Source organism: Muntiacus reevesi, chromosome 1, assembly GCF_963930625.1.
Source record: "Muntiacus reevesi chromosome 1, mMunRee1.1, whole genome shotgun sequence".
NCBI classification, from domain to species: domain Eukaryota; kingdom Metazoa; phylum Chordata; class Mammalia; order Artiodactyla; family Cervidae; genus Muntiacus; species Muntiacus reevesi.
In genome coordinates, this window is record NC_089249.1 from 46610968 (window position 1) to 46629435 (window position 18468).

Consider the following 18468-nt stretch of genomic DNA (forward strand, 5'->3'; position numbering starts at 1 on the left):
GGGAAGACCCAGAGGGTTGGAATAGACAGGGAGGCGGGAGGGGGGATCGGGAAGGGGAACACATGTAAATCCATGGCTGATTCATGTCAATGTATGGCAAAAACCACTACAATATATTAAATAAATAAATAAATTTTTAAAAGGCATTTTAAGTTGCTGAATTCTGAGGGACATTTTGTCATGCAGCAATAGTAACCAAACACTTATACTTACCATATTATTAATACCAATTATTTACTGAAGACAAATGAAGTACTTGTCTTTAGAAGGACTTGTATATGCATATGCATAGCATCTTTATCCATAATGACTCAAATTTGGGATGTCACCTAAAACACTTGACATTGCTTTTGGAACAAAGTAACAGGCAGAATCTAAAAGGGTGGAGGAAATTACTGGCAGAAACCTGATGGGCTTGGGCAATGATGTTAACGAGGACTTAAAAGAAAGTGAGGAAAATATGATTGGGAGCTGAAGGAAAAAATACACAGTGATCTGTGTTATGCAAAATAAAATGTCTCTTTAAGTGACTAGATTTTGAAGTAATTTGTTACAGGGCAACAGTAACCAGAAAACACCTTCTCTCAATCTCAGTTAATTTATAGAGCAAACCAGCAAAACCAGTCACTAAATATTTAGAACATTTGAATGGTGTGATTTAACAAACTTGAAAATCGAAACTACGAAATACACCTTATTCCAAGCACTTACAGGTCATTTACCAAGGCAGATCATATATTATGCAAAAAGTGAGATCCAAAAATTTTTCAAAGTGCTAAAGTCTTTATAAAATATGTTCTGTTTTAGGTTTTGTGTTTTTTTTTTTTTAACTAAAGTAGCATTAAGCTAAAACCAAAAGACAAACAGCAAAACGTTCTGTGTGTGAGTGCGTGCTAAGTTGCTTCAGTCATGTCCAACTCTTTGTGACCCCATGGACTGTAACCTACCAGGCTTCTCTGTCCATGGGGTTCTCCAGGCAAGAATACTGAAGTGAGTTGCCATGCCCTCCTCCAAGAGAATCTTCCTGAACCAGGGATCCAAACTGTGTCTCCTGAGGCTCCTGCATTGCAGGCAGATTCTCTACTGCTGAACCACTGGGGAAGCCTTTAAAACCTCTGTCAGTTCAGTTTGGTTCAGTTCAGTTGCTCAGTCGTGTCCGACTCTTTGTGACCCCATGAATTGCAGCACACCAGGCCTCCCTGTCCATCACCAACTCCCGGAGTCTACCCAAACCCACGCCCATCAAGTCGGTGATGCCATCCAGCCATCCCATCCTCTGTCATCCCCTTCTCCTCCTGCCCCCAATCCCTCCCAGCATCAGGGTCTTTTAGTGAGGTATAATTTTCATGCAATAAAATACATTTATTTTGGGTATGTTTTCATAAGTTTTGACAATTGCATGCACCAGTGTAACCACTAACAATTAAAATTCAGAATACATAGGATTACCCAAAAAGTTCCTACATGATTTTTGCAATCAATAACAATTGCAAACCCAGACCCCACAAACCCAGACCCAGGAAATATTTATCTGTCTTCTATCACAATCGGTTAATCGCATTTTTCTAGAATTTAATAAAACCATAAAATATGGAATTCCTTCTACATGACCTCACTTAGCGTGCTTTGAGATTTTATGAGTAGCTTATTCTTTCTATTTTTAAAGTCTTACATTGTATGAATATGCCATAGCTTGTTCTCCTTTCTTTTGCTGAAGAAAATTGGAGTGGTTTATAATTATTTGCTCTTTTGAAGAAAGATGTTCTGACTTTCCTTGCCTAAAATTTTGTGGACATACCTTTTCATTCCTCTCAGGTAATAGAAATTTTGATAACATAGTAAGTGTATGTCTACCTTAAAAAAGCTTGATTTTTTGAAAAAAGTTATTTTCTTTTACATTATCATCAGCAATATATGAGAGTTCTAGTGGATCAAAGTCCTTCCCCAAACTTGGCATTGTCAGGCTCCTTAACTCTAGCTAGTCTAGCTTAAGGATTTATATCTTTTCATACTTTAATTTGAATTTCCTTAATAATAGTGATATTGAGTATCTTTTCATTCACTTACTGGCCATTTTGCATATCAACTTTGGAGGACTGTCTTTTTTAATCTTTTGCCCATGTAAAAACTGGGTATTTCTTTTTTTACTTTTCTGTTAAAAATTTTTCACTTATTCTGGACATAGGTCCTTTATTAGATATATGTATTGCAATTAATTTCTATTAGTTAAGTGCCTTTTCATTTTTTTAATGTTTTGTTTCAAAAAGCAAAATGTTTTAAATTTGATGATAATTATTTCTCATTTTTTATAGTAAATGCCTTAGGAATTGTTTGCCTACTCCAGGATCATGATAATTTTTCTTATGCTTTCTTCTACAAGTTCGACAATAAAATTTTATATGGGAATGATCATTTACTTGAGCTACTCTGATGGACTGAGGGTTTTCTACAGGGTGAGGATGGAAGAAATGAGGCTTCTGGTGTGAAAAAAGGATTATGGCTCATTTTTTTCCCATGAAGATATTCAGTTAGCCAATCATCCTTTGAAGAGATTTTATTTTCCACCTAGAAATACCTCTATGCCTTTGTAGACAACTAACTTATTATAGTTGGCTATGGGTCTATTACTGAACTTTATTATGTTCTGTAGATCTATTTAGCTAACTTTATTCAATGACCACATTGCTTTGGATACTTTGTAGGAAACTTGAGGTTAGGTTACTTCCATTTTTGCCCTTCTTTTTCAAACTTGTTTTGTCCATTCCAGTTCCTTCCCATTTAAATATATAATTTGGAATTGGCTTATAAAGTTCTACAAAAATATCACTTGGATTTTGATTAGGATTAGATTGACTGTATAGATCAAGTGAAAAGAATTGACAAGACTATTCAGTTTTCTAATCCATGAACATAGTATACTTTTTTTAAAGATGTTCTGTGATTTTTGATGTAAAACCCTTTAGATATTTTCCTAAGTGTCTTCCTACATATTTAACAGTCTTCGTACTATAATTAGTGGAATTTTTCCAATTTTTCCCTACTTTTTGCTAGCATAAAGAAATACCACTTATATCCAGGTCATGCCTCATTGGTCATTAGTGAAGACAATCAGTGTACATGAATAAACCATATGTAAGTCAACAATCGACAACACTAAACAATGTGAACAAGCTGGTCCTGGATGTCACCAGTACAGTTTCAAATTTTAAACAGCACACTATAATCATTTAGTTATCCCACTTCAGTCAATATTTTTTTCTGTTACTTTTATGACTCTTTCTTTGATTTTTTTTTGCAATTTAATTGCAGCATTGCTGGGGAAGGTTTATTTGCATTCAGATAATAGGGTGATCTATTAACTTTGTCAACTTGAATTTCCAACTTCTCCCAAGTTTGAAAAGTTTATCACTATAATTCATTTAAATAAACTTTCTCCCACCTTCTCCTTCTCTTCTTCAAAAATCCCAATTATTCTAATATTTGTATGTTAGATGGAGACCCACACATCATGTTGACTATCTTTGTTCCTTTTTACTCATTTCATTGGTTCTCCACTGACTGATTATGTCAAAGATTGTATCCTATAGTCATTTATTCTATCCTGAATTTTATCTACTCTGTTGTAGATGCTGTTTATTGCATTTTTTTCCATTTTATTTATTAAATTCTTCAGCACCAGAATTTCTGTTTGGTTCTTCTATAGCTTCTCTTTGCTAAATTTCTCATTTTGTTCATCTATTGTTTCCCTGATTTCACTGAATTGCCTTTCTTTCTTGTCTTATAGCTCATTCAGTTTCCTCAAAACCGCTATGTTGGGTTCTTTATAAGCTAGATCACAAAGCTTCACGTCATTGACATGTGTCTTTATCAGTTTTACAAAGTTACTGTTACTCTTTGGTGACGATTACTTTAATTCTTCAAGATCCTTGAAATTTTGTATTTCTGCTTTTGCTTAGATGTAGCAGACACTCCATCATATCTACTAGTTACCTTCAGGTGGTATACACACTTCTCTGAGCTTGTATAGACTCACTTGCTCTACATGTTTTGCTCCCTCTTGTAGCAGAAACCTTTGATTTTAGGTCTTCTCTGGTCCTTACAACTCACCCAGTTGCTGGGAACCTCTCTTCTGCTGTGCTACAGCTCAAGTCTGCGGTTACCTCCTTGCCCACTGCCCCTCGTCTGTTTTTTTGAGATCACTCCATTTACTGGAGCTTGTTTTCACCTCCACACTTGGGAATACACAAAACCAGCAGTTGGGAGGGTGGCAGTAAGTATGAATTTAGTACTCAGGAAACTGGAGTAGCCATAGACCCAGGATGGAGATCTTTGACTGGCATTCTCCTAGAAGCTTATAGATGGGCTCCTTGCTGAAACCCTGAGCATAGTCAGCACATCCCTTTTACACCGTTTGGCATTCTTAATAACCTTTCACATCTTCTCTCTACAATCATGGAGGTTCAGACCCAGAATTCTGGGTTCTGGTGGAGACAAATTGATTCCCCGGAAGTATAGAGTGGGCAGTAGCTCACTGCTCTCCTTTTTCCCCATTGGAGAAACACCACCAGCTAGTTCAAATTTATGCTTTGTCACCTTGGGTTGAGCTTCCCTATTAGCTCAAACAGTAAAGAATCTGCCTGCAGTGCAGAAGACCTGGGTTCAATCCCTGGATTGGGAAGATCCCCTGAAGAAGGAAATGGCAACCCACTCCAGTATTCTTGCCTAGAGAATCCCATGGACAGATGAGACTGGCAGGCTACAGTCCATGGGGTCGCAAAGAGTCAGACATGACTGAGCGACTAACACACACATGCCTTGGGTTGAGGGGCAGCACCGGCAAAATCCTTTCATCCTCTCCAATCATTCAAACTTTTGGTGGGGACAGGGAGGGGATTGCTTCAAGAGAGTACTGAAATTTCCCATCAGGAATCCTGGACATCTAACAATTTTCATAAGTGTCTAACCTGGTAAGCACTAACCAGGTTTTTCCAGGTTTTCCATGACCATGGCCCAGGTGGCTGGGACAGGTTTACCAGCTCCTACTGGGTTCAAGCTCTACCAATGTCTACATGCCTATTACTGGATGCCTAGGTGGGTGACCATCCTCCTGGTCCCATGGTAGAATATTTTGGATCCCACAACTTTCACAGAGGCTCTTTTAATCATGGATATATGGTTAATTAGTTGTTATAAAGAGAAGCAAATAAGAGGGATATCTTATACCACCATGATGCTGACATCACTCCCTCTTTGCCAAGACTTTTAAGCATTTAGCTAAAGTGGAGAAATTCTTTGAATAGTTCCAGTTAAAATGACATCAGAACCAATATAAAATCTGAATAATTCTGACTTATTAAAAATACTGAATTTGTAATTAAACTTTTCTACTATAAAGCCAAAACAACTTCAGGTTCAGATGTACTTCAAAAAAAAGCAGTTAATAATAATCTGTGAAATTTAAATTTCCTGAATTTGAATTTGAAAATATTCAAATACATACTGAGGAACCTGGTAAAGGGATCTGACGTGTATAGTAATTCTCACATGGTTTAGTGGTGGAAAATCCCTGACTGAGGTATACGCTTGTTGCTTATATATTATTCTCTTTGATTATACTTAAATAGCTATTTTACTTAACAGATGTATTCCCCTTAATGCTTCTTGCCCCAATTTGAAAATTGAATGAATAACGATGGAACCTGTATTTCATCATGAAAGTTCTAACCTTTGAAGCTTGTTTCCCCTCACTGTCTGCTCTTGAGGACATCTCACTCCAGGAACATGCTGAGTACCAGTAGCCCTTCCTTCTCTCCTACCTGAGCAGATCACAGAGGCCGTGTTGCCATGGGAACAGTCAGGATCACCCAGGGAAGTCACAGCACACTCCCACAGGAAGGACTCATCCCCCCAGCAGTGAAATCGGGCTTTCCAGAGCTGATCATTTCCTTCTGCTCCTTCTGGGGTGGAGATGGCGACTCCACAGCCAAGCTGACGACAGACAACATTGGCGTTGGCCAGACTCCAGTGGGAGGCACAGAGAGCTCTCCATCGTCCAGAAATATTAATCTCCACCTGCCCCTCACACTGAGAGGAGCTGTTTGTCACGAGCCGAACTTCTGTGTATGCTGGCAGAAAAAAGAAAGAACAAAACAAAGCAAGATTTCAGCAAACTCTCATGATTTTCTTCCCCCAACAGAGTGTGCAGGGAGGTTAAGTCCTGATCTGCATCTCACCTGAACAGACAACCTGAGCAGCTCCACTGTGGTGGCACGTGCCCCCTGGACAGGGCACTCTGGGGCAGGACCAGAGCTCAGGCTCCTCCCCCTCACACCTGAACTCTTCAGCCCAGACCCGGCCATCAGACTCTGTAAAGGGCATATGTCCAAGGACAGACACAGCCTTGCCACACCCCAGCTCTGCACAGATGACCTGAGCATTGGAAAGTGTGAAGTTCCCATCAGACACTGGGATCCAGTCTTCTCCAGAACGTACTTCAACTTGCCCTGAGCAGGGTCCATCCCCTCTAGCCAGATGCACAAATCCTAAGAAAAACAAAAAATAAAGCCAGTGGGTATTCATGATCCTGGCTTGAAAACTGGAACCAACACGTCAGAGGCAATGCTGTGAAAGCTTTTATCTTCTAGGAGTGATACATGGAGAAATAACTTGACAGTTAGTGTCATGATTTTTCATGACCAAGTTTCTGAAGAGAAATCCAGAAGGACTTGCAGGGACAGTTTGGCATGACTGAATCCCAACAATGTATACTTGGAGGTTGATTAGAAATGTGAAGTTAATATGTAGGGGCTGGGAACCTACAGGACCCAAGACAGATCATCTGAAATGGTTGAACAGCAAGAAAGTATATTTTAGCATCGGTTGGAAAAGTAATTCCTCCACAGGGCCTGTGTGTGTGTGCTTAGCCACCTAGTCATGTCCAACTCTTTATGACCCCGTGGACTATAACCACCAGGCTCCTCTGTCCATTGGATTCTCCAGGCAAGAATACTGGAGTGGGTAGCCATTCTCTTCTCTAGGGGATCTTCTCAACCCAGGTATTGAACCCAGGTCTCCTGCATTACAGGTGGGTTCTTAACCATCCGAACCATAAGGAAAGCCCTTTAGGAGCCTAGACCCAAGGAAATAATGCATAATGTGTGAGCACTAAAAGGTGAGTGCAGAGATATGAAGAACAAAACCAACCTAGAGCTAAATAGTTATGAGAGACTAGATACCTATCATCCAAACAAAGTTAGAAAGCTTTCCTGAGACTGGGGTGGTTAAGAGTCTGATTAGTTTTCTCCCCCACAAGGCATTCCTCAAAGGGCTTGGGGTAGAGAAAATCATAAAGGCTGGATCTGGCCTCCAGTTCAAGATGGCAGTGTAGAAGGACGTCTAGTCATCTCCTGCAAGAACACCAAAATTGCAACTAACTGTTGAAAAACCACCAACAGAGGATGTTGGAACCCACCAAAAAAAAAAAAGATACCTCATGTCCAAAGATAAAGAAGAAGCCGTAACAAGGTGGTAGGAGGGGTGCAACACAATAAAATCAAATCCCATACCTGCCAGGTGGGTGACCCACAAACTGGAAAACAATAATACCAGAGAAGTTCTCCCAATGTTATGAAGGTTCTGAACAACACATCAGGCTTCCCAGCCTGGGCATCCCACAAAGGGATTGGGAATCCCCAGGGAATCTGGCCTTGAAGGTCAATGGGATATGATTATAGGACTTTCACAGGACTGGGGGAAACAGATGCTCCAATCCTGGAGGCACAAACAAAATCTTATGTGCCAAGACTCAGAGGAAAGAAGCAGTGACCCCACAGGCGACTGAACCAAAACTACCTGCTGGTGTTGAAGGGTCTTCTGTGGAAGTATGGGCCAGCCGGGGCTCACCACAGGGACGGGGGTACTGGAAGGTCCCCCTTGGCATAACTACTCTTGGAGTTCACCATTAATCCTACCATAGAGACCATAGACCCCAAGGTGTATAGCCTCAGGCCAAACAAATACCAAGGAAAGTGTGCAACACCACCTATCAGCAGATAATTGGATTAAAGCTTTACTAAGCCAGGCCCTGCCCACCAGAGCAAGACCCAGTTTTTCCCATTACCAGTCCCTCCCATCAGGAAGTTTACACAGCCTCTTAGCTTCATCCATCAGAGGGCAGACAAAAGAAACAAGAAGAAGCACAGTCTCACAGCAGCTAAAACAAAAACCATATTACAGAAAGTTAATCACAATGAAAATGCAGAAAATTATGTCCTAGATGATGGGACAAGCTAAAACCCTGGAAAAACAACTAAATGAAGTGGAGATAGGCAATCTTCCAGAAAAAGAATTCAGAATATTGATAGTAAAGATGACCCAGTATCATGGGAAAACAACAGAGAAGATGCAAGAAATGTTTACCAAAGACTTACAAAAATTAAAGAACAAACAAACAGAGATCAATAATACTCTAGAAGGAATCAATAGCAGAATAACTGAGGCAGAAGGAAGGATAAATGACCTGGAGGACAGAATGGTGGAAATCACTGCCACATAACAGAATATAGAAAAAAGAATGAAAAAAAAAGAAGACAGGCTAAGAGAACAGCAACATTTGCATTATTAGCTTCTCAGAAGAAGAGAGAGGAAGGTCCTGAGAAAATATTTGAAGAGATAATAGCTGAAAACTTCTCTATCATGGGAAAGGAAATAGTCAACCAAGTCCAAGAAACACAAAGAGTTCCAGGCAGGATAAACCCAAGGAGGAACAGACCAAGACACATAGTAATCAAACTGACAAAAATTAAAGACAGAGATAAAATATTAAAAGCAACAAGGAAAAAACAACAAATACCATACAAGGAGACTCCCATCAGGCTATCAGCTGATTTCTCAACAGAAGCTCTACAAGCCAGAAAGGAACAACACAATCTATTTAAAGTGATGACAGGGAAGAACCTACAACCAAGAATACTCTACCCAGAAAGACTCTCATTCAGATATGATAAAGAAATCAAAAACTTTCCAGACAAGCATGAGTTAAGAGAATTCAGCACCACCAAACCAGCTTTACAACAAATGTAAACGAACTTCTCTAGGCAGAAAACACAAGAGAAGGAAAAGACCCACAGAAAATAAACCTACAGAAAAACAGTTAAGAAGATGGTAATAGGATCATACATACTGATAACTACTTTAACTGTAAATTAATTAAATGCATCAACCAAGAGACATAGACTGTCTCAGTAGATGAAAACATGTGCATGCATGCACTTCCACTTACACGTCACTCTGCTTGACCCTCCCAAATTGTATTTAATTATTTTATATTATTAAGTTAATCATGTTCCAATTATGATTTTTAAAGTAAATAAATAAAGACTGGATCCATGTGTGTATGCCAAACTATTGACGGATGAGAACCCAAGAGAAGAAATATTGACATTATAACTAATCCACTTTCATGATATCAAATTTTTTTTTTATAATTTTTGATGGCAAAAAACTCCAAGGATTTCTCGGGTGACCTAAATAGGGAAAAAAGGTGTCTGTTACGTTAAGAAAGTTCAAAGAGTCACAGGAGAGAGAAGCGGTGGTCTTAGACATTTCTCTTTAAAAACTTGGGATTTGTCAACAAACCCGGGAGAGAGTGAGTTCTGAGTGGAAGTTACCAGATAGTCAGTCTGCCAAAGTGTTCCTACTATAGGTTTTTCTTCTGAGACAGGAATCTTAGAAAATTCTAAGGGGTGTTATTAAGTGATTTTAATTCTATCATTGTGCTAATTCTGTATTTGTATCTGACATCAACAAGATTACAGAAAAGGAGATTCCCCAACTCACAGAAACAGTATGCCCCCAGCAACATGCCTGCAAACGTCAAACAGACCTTTGAACACAGAAGCTGCTCCCTGATGTGGCACCAACTCTGCCCCACCATAGTCCTCGGCAGTCCTGTCTGCCCAGACATCCAAATACCACACCATTTGGTGTCTCTGACAACAGGATTGTCAACTGTGGACGTGAGTGTGAGTGCAAATTCTAGTGCACTCTGTGACCTAGGCTCAGCCTCACTTTACCACACTAGGGAGGCAATCCTCAGGACCCAGAGAAAGCCACATCTATCCATGCACCTGCCAACAGACCTGCTGATCAGAGACACAACAGGACCCCCAGCAGCAACCACATAACCTGACTCCACCTTTGCTGGACCACAAGACCAGAGGCAGTCCTATCAGTTAGAGGACAAGGCAGTAGATCTTTATTTGTTGAAACCAGCCTGTAAATTCTGGAAGAAGTGTCTGCTCCTTCAAATGCACACTTGTCAATGCAAGCCTACACAGATCATGAAGAACCTGGAAGATATGATACCACTTAAGGAAACCAGTAAAGTTCCAGCAACCTACCCTGAAGAAATGAAGATTTATGAACTGCTTGAAAAAAAATTCAAAATAATTCCTCTAAAACCAATGACTACAAAAGAACACAAACAGCTAAACACCATCAGGAAAATAGTACATAAACTAAATGAAAAGCTTAGTTAAAAAATAAAAGACACTAAAAGAAACCAGACAGAACTTCTGGAACACAAGAATACAATAACTGAACTGAAAAATCCAATAGAGTGCTTCAAGCAAACTGTACCATGCAAAACAAAGAATCAGAAAACTTGACAACAGGTTATTTTAAAGTATCTGGTTAGAGGAACAAAAAGAAAAAAAGAGTAAATTATACATATGCAATATATGAGAAACCATAAAGCAAAATTATGCATGCATTGTGAGAGTCCTAGTAGAAAAAAAAGAACAAGGCAGAAAGCTTATTTAAAGAAATCATGACTGAGAACTTCCCAAACCTAGGGAGAGAAAAAGACATCTTAATTTATGAAGCCATAAAGGTCACAAGTAGGTAGAACCCAAAGAGATCTACACCAAGATAACTATAATTAAATTATCAAAATTCCAGCACAAAGATATTTTGAAAGCATGAAGAGAAAAGTAACTTGTCACATACAAGGGAGCTAAAGCAGATTTCTCAACAGAAATCTTGCAGACCAGAAACAGCAGCGTAACATATGCAAAGTACTTAGAGGAAAAAACCTCCCAATCATCAACTCTTTATCTAGCAAGCTGTCCTTTTAAGAATTAAGAAGAGATTTTTTTAAACATTTTTTTTAAAAAAGCAAAAACTGAGGAGTTTCATTGCCACTAGTCTTGCCTCACATTGTTAAAGATAAATATGAAGAGACATACAGAATATAGAAAAGTGTGCTTACGGCACATAATTTGCTTTTACCCCTAGTTTATAAATCGAAAGTTAAACATAAAAGAATAACTAGAACCACAGAAATTTACTGATTGAAACACAATATGTAAAGAAGTGAAATAAGATATCTATCTCATAAAGTGTGTGGGAATAGTAATATGTAGAATTTCTGTGTGCTTTTAAGTTGTGTTACTGCAACTGTACTTAACTTCAATTATAGACTGCTATAGCTGTCAATTGTTTGATGAAAGTTCCCAGGTAACCACAATTAAAAGTATAGGAGATACACAAGATGAACAGAAAAGAGTCAAAGCCTACCACTATAAAAAATCACTTCACAAAGACAGCAACAAAGAAAGGAGCAAGGGAACTACAAAACAGACAGAAAACAATTAACAAAGTGGCAACAGTAAGTCCTGACATTTCAATTATGATTTTAAATGTAAATGTACTAAACTTTCCATTCAAAACCATTGAGGGCCTTAATGGATTAGAAGAGAAAGACCCAGCTACACAGTTTAGATTTCATAACACACATAGGCTGAAAGTGAAGAGGTGGAGTCGGAGACGTCATGCAAATAGTAACCAAAAGAGAGCAAAGTTAGGCAAAAGAGATGTAAAGTCAAAACCAACACAAAAAACATAATGATTTAATAGCCAATTCATTTGACCTTGCCTCCCTACCCCTTATGAGACATCACTGAGATCTGAAGGGTCCAACTGTCCACAGGTCTGGAGCCTTTACAGGGCCAAGCAAGCCTTTACACCCCTTGAGCACATAATGCTCTAAAATCATTGTGTGCCTGGAGTCTTCCCCCAAGGATGCTCTGAAGTCTGTGATCTGGTTTTCTCATGGTCATTCTGGAAATGAGACTGAGGTCTTTCCTGCTGGGGATCCCTTCCCAAGGCAGACAAACCTTACCTGAGCAGACTGCTCCAACATCCTCGTCATGAGAGAAGGTATCATTATAGTTTTTAAAATCAGATTGAACACATTTATTGATCGCCAAAGATAATTCTGCCTCTGTAATGTTGCAGAAATAATAGAAATACCAAATGGGACCAAGTCGTGGTCCAAAATAAGACCCTCTGGGAGCATCAACAGCAGGTCCACATTCCAGGTGTCTGCACAACAAATCTGCAGACAATAGGTGCCAATACTCAGTATATGCCGAGCCCCATTCTCCTTGATACTTCGCTTCCACTCTCCCCTCACAGTGATGGGCTCCATCCTTCAGCCTCAGCTCCAGAGCTGCAAGAGAGACCAGACACAGGACAGATTTTAGGAGATTGTGTAGTGGTGTGGTGGTAAGAGTTAAAAAATCTCCTCTTCAAGGGAAAATTAATTCTCTGTGTGTATAAACATTCCCACCATGGCCAACTCAAAGCTCCCAATGTACCATCACTGAACATGGTGCAAGAAGGGAGGCACCACGTTTCTCACGAGCCTATAGAACCAGCTTCAGCGATACCACTGAGGACAGGCCTTCAGAGACTCTTGATGCTGTCCTCCCTGTGGATGTACCCAAGGCTACTAGGGCCCTGCCTCCCCGTCTTAGTTATAGCTCATGGCCCAGGATTCTCCCTCTCCCCTGTCCATAGGGAGCATCTCATCCAGCTTAGAAACAGAGGGCTGGGATGAGAGGCTCTAAAGTATCCTGATTATTCCTGCCTCCTGGTGTTCACATCTTTGTGTAATCCTCATACTTAACAACATGCATCTAACAAATGGAATTTGGCAAAAGTGATGAGATTTCACTTAAGAGACAGGATTCAAGACAACTCTGCTTTCCCTTGGTGACTTATTTTGCTCTCTCTCTTGCTCTGATAAAGCCAGCTGCCATGTTGTGAGCTGTATATGAAGAGACCATCATGACAAGGGATGGAGGCAGGTCTCTTGCCAACAGTGATACCCACTCCCTCTTAAACCTTCAGATAATTGAAGCTGTGAGACATCAAGGGTCAGAGGACCCAGGTTGCTGCCGTTGCTTAGTCACTCAGTTGTGTCCAACTCTTTTGTGACCCCGTGGACTGTAGCCTACCCAGCTTCTCTGTCCATGGGATTATTCAAGAAAGAATACCAGTGTGGGTTGACATTTTCTTCTCCATGGGATCTTCTAGACCCAGGGATCAAACCCAGGTCTCCTGCCTTGCTGGTGGATTCTTTACCACTGAGTCACTGGGGAAGCCCACAATTCCTAGTCCACAGAAATTATGAGATGCTAGATGTTTACTGCTTTAAGCTGTCAAGTCTTGTTTATTTATTCATTATTTTTGGCTACACTGTGTCTTCATTGCTGCATACGGACTTTCTCTAGTTGCAGTGAGTTGGGGCTTCTCTTCATTGTGGTGCATGGGCTTCTCATTGCCATAACTTCTCTTGTTGCGGAGCACAGGCTCCAGTCACATTGGCCGAGCTGCCAAGTTTTGCAGGGATGTAGCACAGCAACATATAACTAATGTAGGAGGGCATTATGCTAAATGAAATAAGACAGAGAACAACAAATACTGTTTGATCTTATCTCTACATGGAATCTGAAAAAAAAACAAATTAATAGAAACAGAATAAATTTGTGGTTTCTGGGCAGGGGTGGGGGTGGGAGGAATGAAAGATAGTACAAACAATACCAGCTTCTACTTACAATATGGATAAGCTCTGGGGATAGAATGTATGTGTGACTGTAGTGCATAATACTGACTGTATTGTTGTTTTTCAGTTGTGCCCGATTCTTTACGACCCCATGGATGGTAGCATGCCTGGCTTCTCTGTCTTTCACTATCCTCTGGAGTTTGCTCAAGCTCATATCCGTCGGGTTGATGGTGCCATCCAGCCATCTCATCATCTGTCACTCCCTTCTCCTACTGCCCTCAGTCTTTCCCAGTGAGTCGGCTCTTCGAATCAGGTGGCCAAAGTACTGGAGCTTCAGCTTCAGCATCAGTCCCTTCCATGAATATTCAGGGTTGATTTCCTTTAGGATGGACTGGTTTGAGCTCCCTTCTGTCCAAGGGCTGCAGTCCTTGCAGTCCAAGTATACTGACTCTCCTTGATCATTACTAACTAATAAAACCAATCTTAAAGTTCTCAAAACACACACTCACAGAGAGTAACCAGTGATAGAGGTGATAGACATATTAACTAAAATTATGGTAATCATTTCATAATATATATATGCATTTATTTTTGAATATTTTAACTATATTGGAATATAGTTTATTTACAATGTTGTGTTAGTTTCAGGTGAAAAATAAAGTGAGTCAGTTATACATACATATTGTGCATGTGTGCTCAGATACTTCAGTTGTATCCTACTCTTTGCGACCCCATGGACTGTAACCTGTCAGTTTCTTCTGTCCATAGAATTCTCCAGGCAAGAATACTGGTATGGATTGCCATGCTCTCCTCCAGGGGATCTTCCCAACCCAGGGATCAAACCCACATCTCCTGGGTCTCCTACATTGCAGATGAATTCTTTACCCAATGAGCCGCCTGGGAAGCCCATATATACATACACTCATTCTCTTTTAGATTCTTTTCCCATATAGGTTATCACAGAATATTGATTAGCGTTCCCTGTGCTATACATGAGGTCCATGTTAGTTATCTACCTTATATATAGTAGGGTGTATGTGTGTGTTAATCCCAAACTCCTGATTTATGCCTCTCCCCAACTCCCTACATTTCCCCTTTTGTAAAAACAGGTTTATTTGTTTGTTTGGTATCTTTAATTCTGTTTCTGTTTTGTAAATAAATTCATTTGTATCTTTTAAAAATTAATTTTTTGGAGGAGTGTAGTTGCTTTACAATGTTGTGTTTCTACAATGCAGCAAAGTTATATGTATAAAGGCCCCTGGATGGCAAGGAGATAAAACTAGTCAATCCTAAAGGAAATCAACCCTGAATACTCATTGGAGCGACTGATGCTGAAGCTGAAGCTCCAGTACTTTGGCCACCTGTTTCAAAGAGCTGACTCATTGGAAAAGACCCTAATTCTGGGAAGGATTAAGGGCAGGAGGAGAAAGGAGTGACAGAGGATGAGATGGTTGGATGGCATCATCAGTCCAATGGATATGAGCTTAAACAAACTCTGGGAGTTAGTGAAGGACAGCAAAGCCAGGCATGCTGCAGTTCACGGGGTTGCAAAGAGTCAGACATGACTGAGTGACTGAACAACAATACATATACCCCCATTTTTTATTTCCTTCCCATTTATATCACCACAAAGCAGGAGTAGAGTTCCCTGAGCTATATAGTAGGTTCTCACTGGTTATCCACTTTATACAGTGTATTGGTAGTATATACATGTCAGTTCCAATCTCCCAATTCATCCCACTCCTTATTTTCCTCTTAGTGTACATGCATTCATTCTCTATGTCTGTGTCTCTATTTTTGTTTTGGAAATAAGATCATCCATTCCATTTTTCTAGATCCCACATATATGCATTAATATACAAAATCTGTATTTCTCTTTCTGACTTACTTCACCTCTATGACAGTCTCCAGGTCCATCCACATCTCTGCAGATGACCCAGTTTCATTCCTTTTTATGGCAGAGTAATATACTATTGTATATATGTGATATTTGATTTTCTCTATCTGATGTACTTCACTTAGGTCCATCCATGTTTCTGTGAAATGGAATTATTTCATTCTTTGCTAAGGAGTAATATTCCGTTTGGGAGCCAGCACATGAGATCCCACCCATGACAAGGTCATGAGGAGGAGACCTGACAAGCAAGGCAGATCAGGACTTCAGGGATTTCGAAAAGCTGCCCCAGCGCTCACCTTAAAGATGATCTCTGTCTTTCTGATGTTTGCTATATTAGACTACTCCCTAATTTCTGTGACACGGGTAGAAGGCCTTCCCCAATCTCTTTCCAAACAGAATCAACTTAGAACTTTAATTAATATGTCCGCCGGATGGTGGTATCCTATAAGATCATCCAGGATGAAAGGAGTGTTTCCATTTAGACCCCTTTGCTGGCATTCTAGCCTGCTTGGCAAATGCGTACTAATGCACATGACTACTCACAACACCTTAATCATAAACAGCATAAAGAACCTGATCACACAAAAGGCCCTAATAGGTACAGAGCCTTTCAGGGGTGAGGAAGCCCTATTAGAGAACATTAAATATTATTCTAAAAGCGGTTAAAGATTTAGAAAAATAAAAGCTTAGAATTGTTAATTTTAACCAGGAATGCTAAACAAGGGCTGCCTCACTGGAGCTGCAGAGTCTTTGTGTGCTAAACCTTTTAGATAAATTTAACTGATAACTTCTGCAAAAGGACTGACCTTTGTGTTCATTAAAGAATAGATTACGGAAAACAGCTTTGCATTCACCTAGGTCATAAAATGTCAATAGGTCCCAAGGCCAGAAGATAATGTACAAGACCCTCATAAACAAAGAAGCATGCAGAAAACAGCCTGGTTTCGTGAAGAACAAACTGATGTAATGTTAAACTATCTTCCCCTTAGAAATGTACTAATTTAGGGTATAAAAGCCACGGTAAAAAATAAAGTATTGCCAGACTCTGCCAGACCCTGCTGCACCCCCCATCTGGTCACTGTCTCTCTCTCTCTCTTTCTCTCTCTCTCCCTCGCAGGCTTGGCCCTATCAAGGCTGGTCTCACGTCTCTCTCTCGCCGACGCCGTTCATCTTGAGGGTATCCCCTGGATCCTGCCGAGGCTGGCACATTCATTGCTAAGGAGTAATATTCCATTGTATATAAGTTTCAATATCAAATACTACATCTTCTTTATCTGTTCCTCTGTTGATGGACATTTAGGTTGTTTCCATGTCTTGTCTATTGCAAATAATGCTGCAATAAACACTAGGATGCATGTATACTTTCAGATCTTGGTTTTTCCTGGATATATGCCCAGAAGTGGGATTAGACCATTTGATAGTTCTATTCTTAAGTTTTTAAGTGAATCTTCATATGTTCTCCATAGTGCGTGAACCAATTTACATTCCCACCAACAGTGTAGGAAGGTTCCCTTTTCTCCACACCCTCCCAGCATTTACTTCTTGTTGATTTTTGATGATGGCCATTCTGACCAGCATGAGGTGATGCCTCATTGTAGTTTTGGTTTGCATTCCTCTGATAATTAGTGATGTTGAGCGTCTTTTCATGTGTTTTTTGGCCACTTGTATATATCTTTGCAGAATATATCTATGTATTTCAAATCATCACACTGTATACCTTACACTGTGAGGCTGCCAGGTTTAATACCATGACAGGCGGCCTGGACCTAAGTTTTAGCTTCCCCCGAAATAGTAAGATTCCCTACCCCCATCAGGTAACCTGGAGCCAGCCAATCAATATGCGCCGAGTAAGAAACAAAGGGAGAGCTGAAAAGCCCGCGAACACCCAGGTTTGAAAAAGCCCGCGAAAGTCTGTACCAATAGAATTGCTTTGCAAACATGTAACCAATCCGCTTAAGCCAGCTACTAACCGCTTATGCATATCTTATAAATTTGTGTAACAGCTTGGGCTCAGCACTTTCTGACCCTGCACCACTGTGATGGTTGCGGCAGAAAGCCCTGGCTCGAGTCAGTAATAAACTTCCCCTTTTTTTGCGAGTTGCATTGTCTTGGAAGCCTTCTCTCTTCCCGCTCGGGGATTTGGACATCGGGCATAACAACACTTATACCCTATTATATGACAATTATATCCCAATAAAGCTGGAAAAACATAGAAAAAAACTGTATATTTATCGACTAAACTTTTGCAAAAGCAAGGAAAACTTGACCGAGGAGTAATAACAATGGGAGCTTGGAATATACTTCTAAGTCTTTAAAACTTAAAGTAAACTATATAAATAAATGATATTATATAAATTTGACATATACTAAGCATGTATGCATACAATAGTTTATATATAAGGCTTTACTGTCAGTACTGTAAATTCTAAACAATAAATAACTTCATTTCTAAAACCCATGGTCTCAGCTTAAATTTTGACTCCTTAGGGACACCTTCTCTGCTTCTCCCAGCTAGATCAGGTAACCCTACTGGTGTCTTACTGATGGCACTTATCAGAGTTTATTATGAATTCTTGTTTTGGTGCCCAGCTGCACTAGACTATAAGTTTTATGAGCCAGGGAACTTCATTCATCACCATGAGGACCTCAGCATCTGGTGAACTGCAAAGGGAACGGATTTAATACCACACAAGCCCATCTTTAAATTAATAAACACTTGTGG

General features: G+C 39.9%; 1 protein-coding gene across 1 annotated transcript in view; it reads right to left on the bottom strand.

Annotated features, from left to right (window-relative positions):
- Positions 1-18468, bottom strand: part of LOC136168460 (uncharacterized) — a 219253-nt gene that overhangs the window by 58807 nt on the left and 141978 nt on the right. The window contains 3 exon segments of the mRNA XM_065935978.1: positions 5817-6125; positions 6234-6542; positions 12182-12511. Coding sequence (XP_065792050.1) covers positions 5817-6125; positions 6234-6542; positions 12182-12511 — 948 coding nt within the window.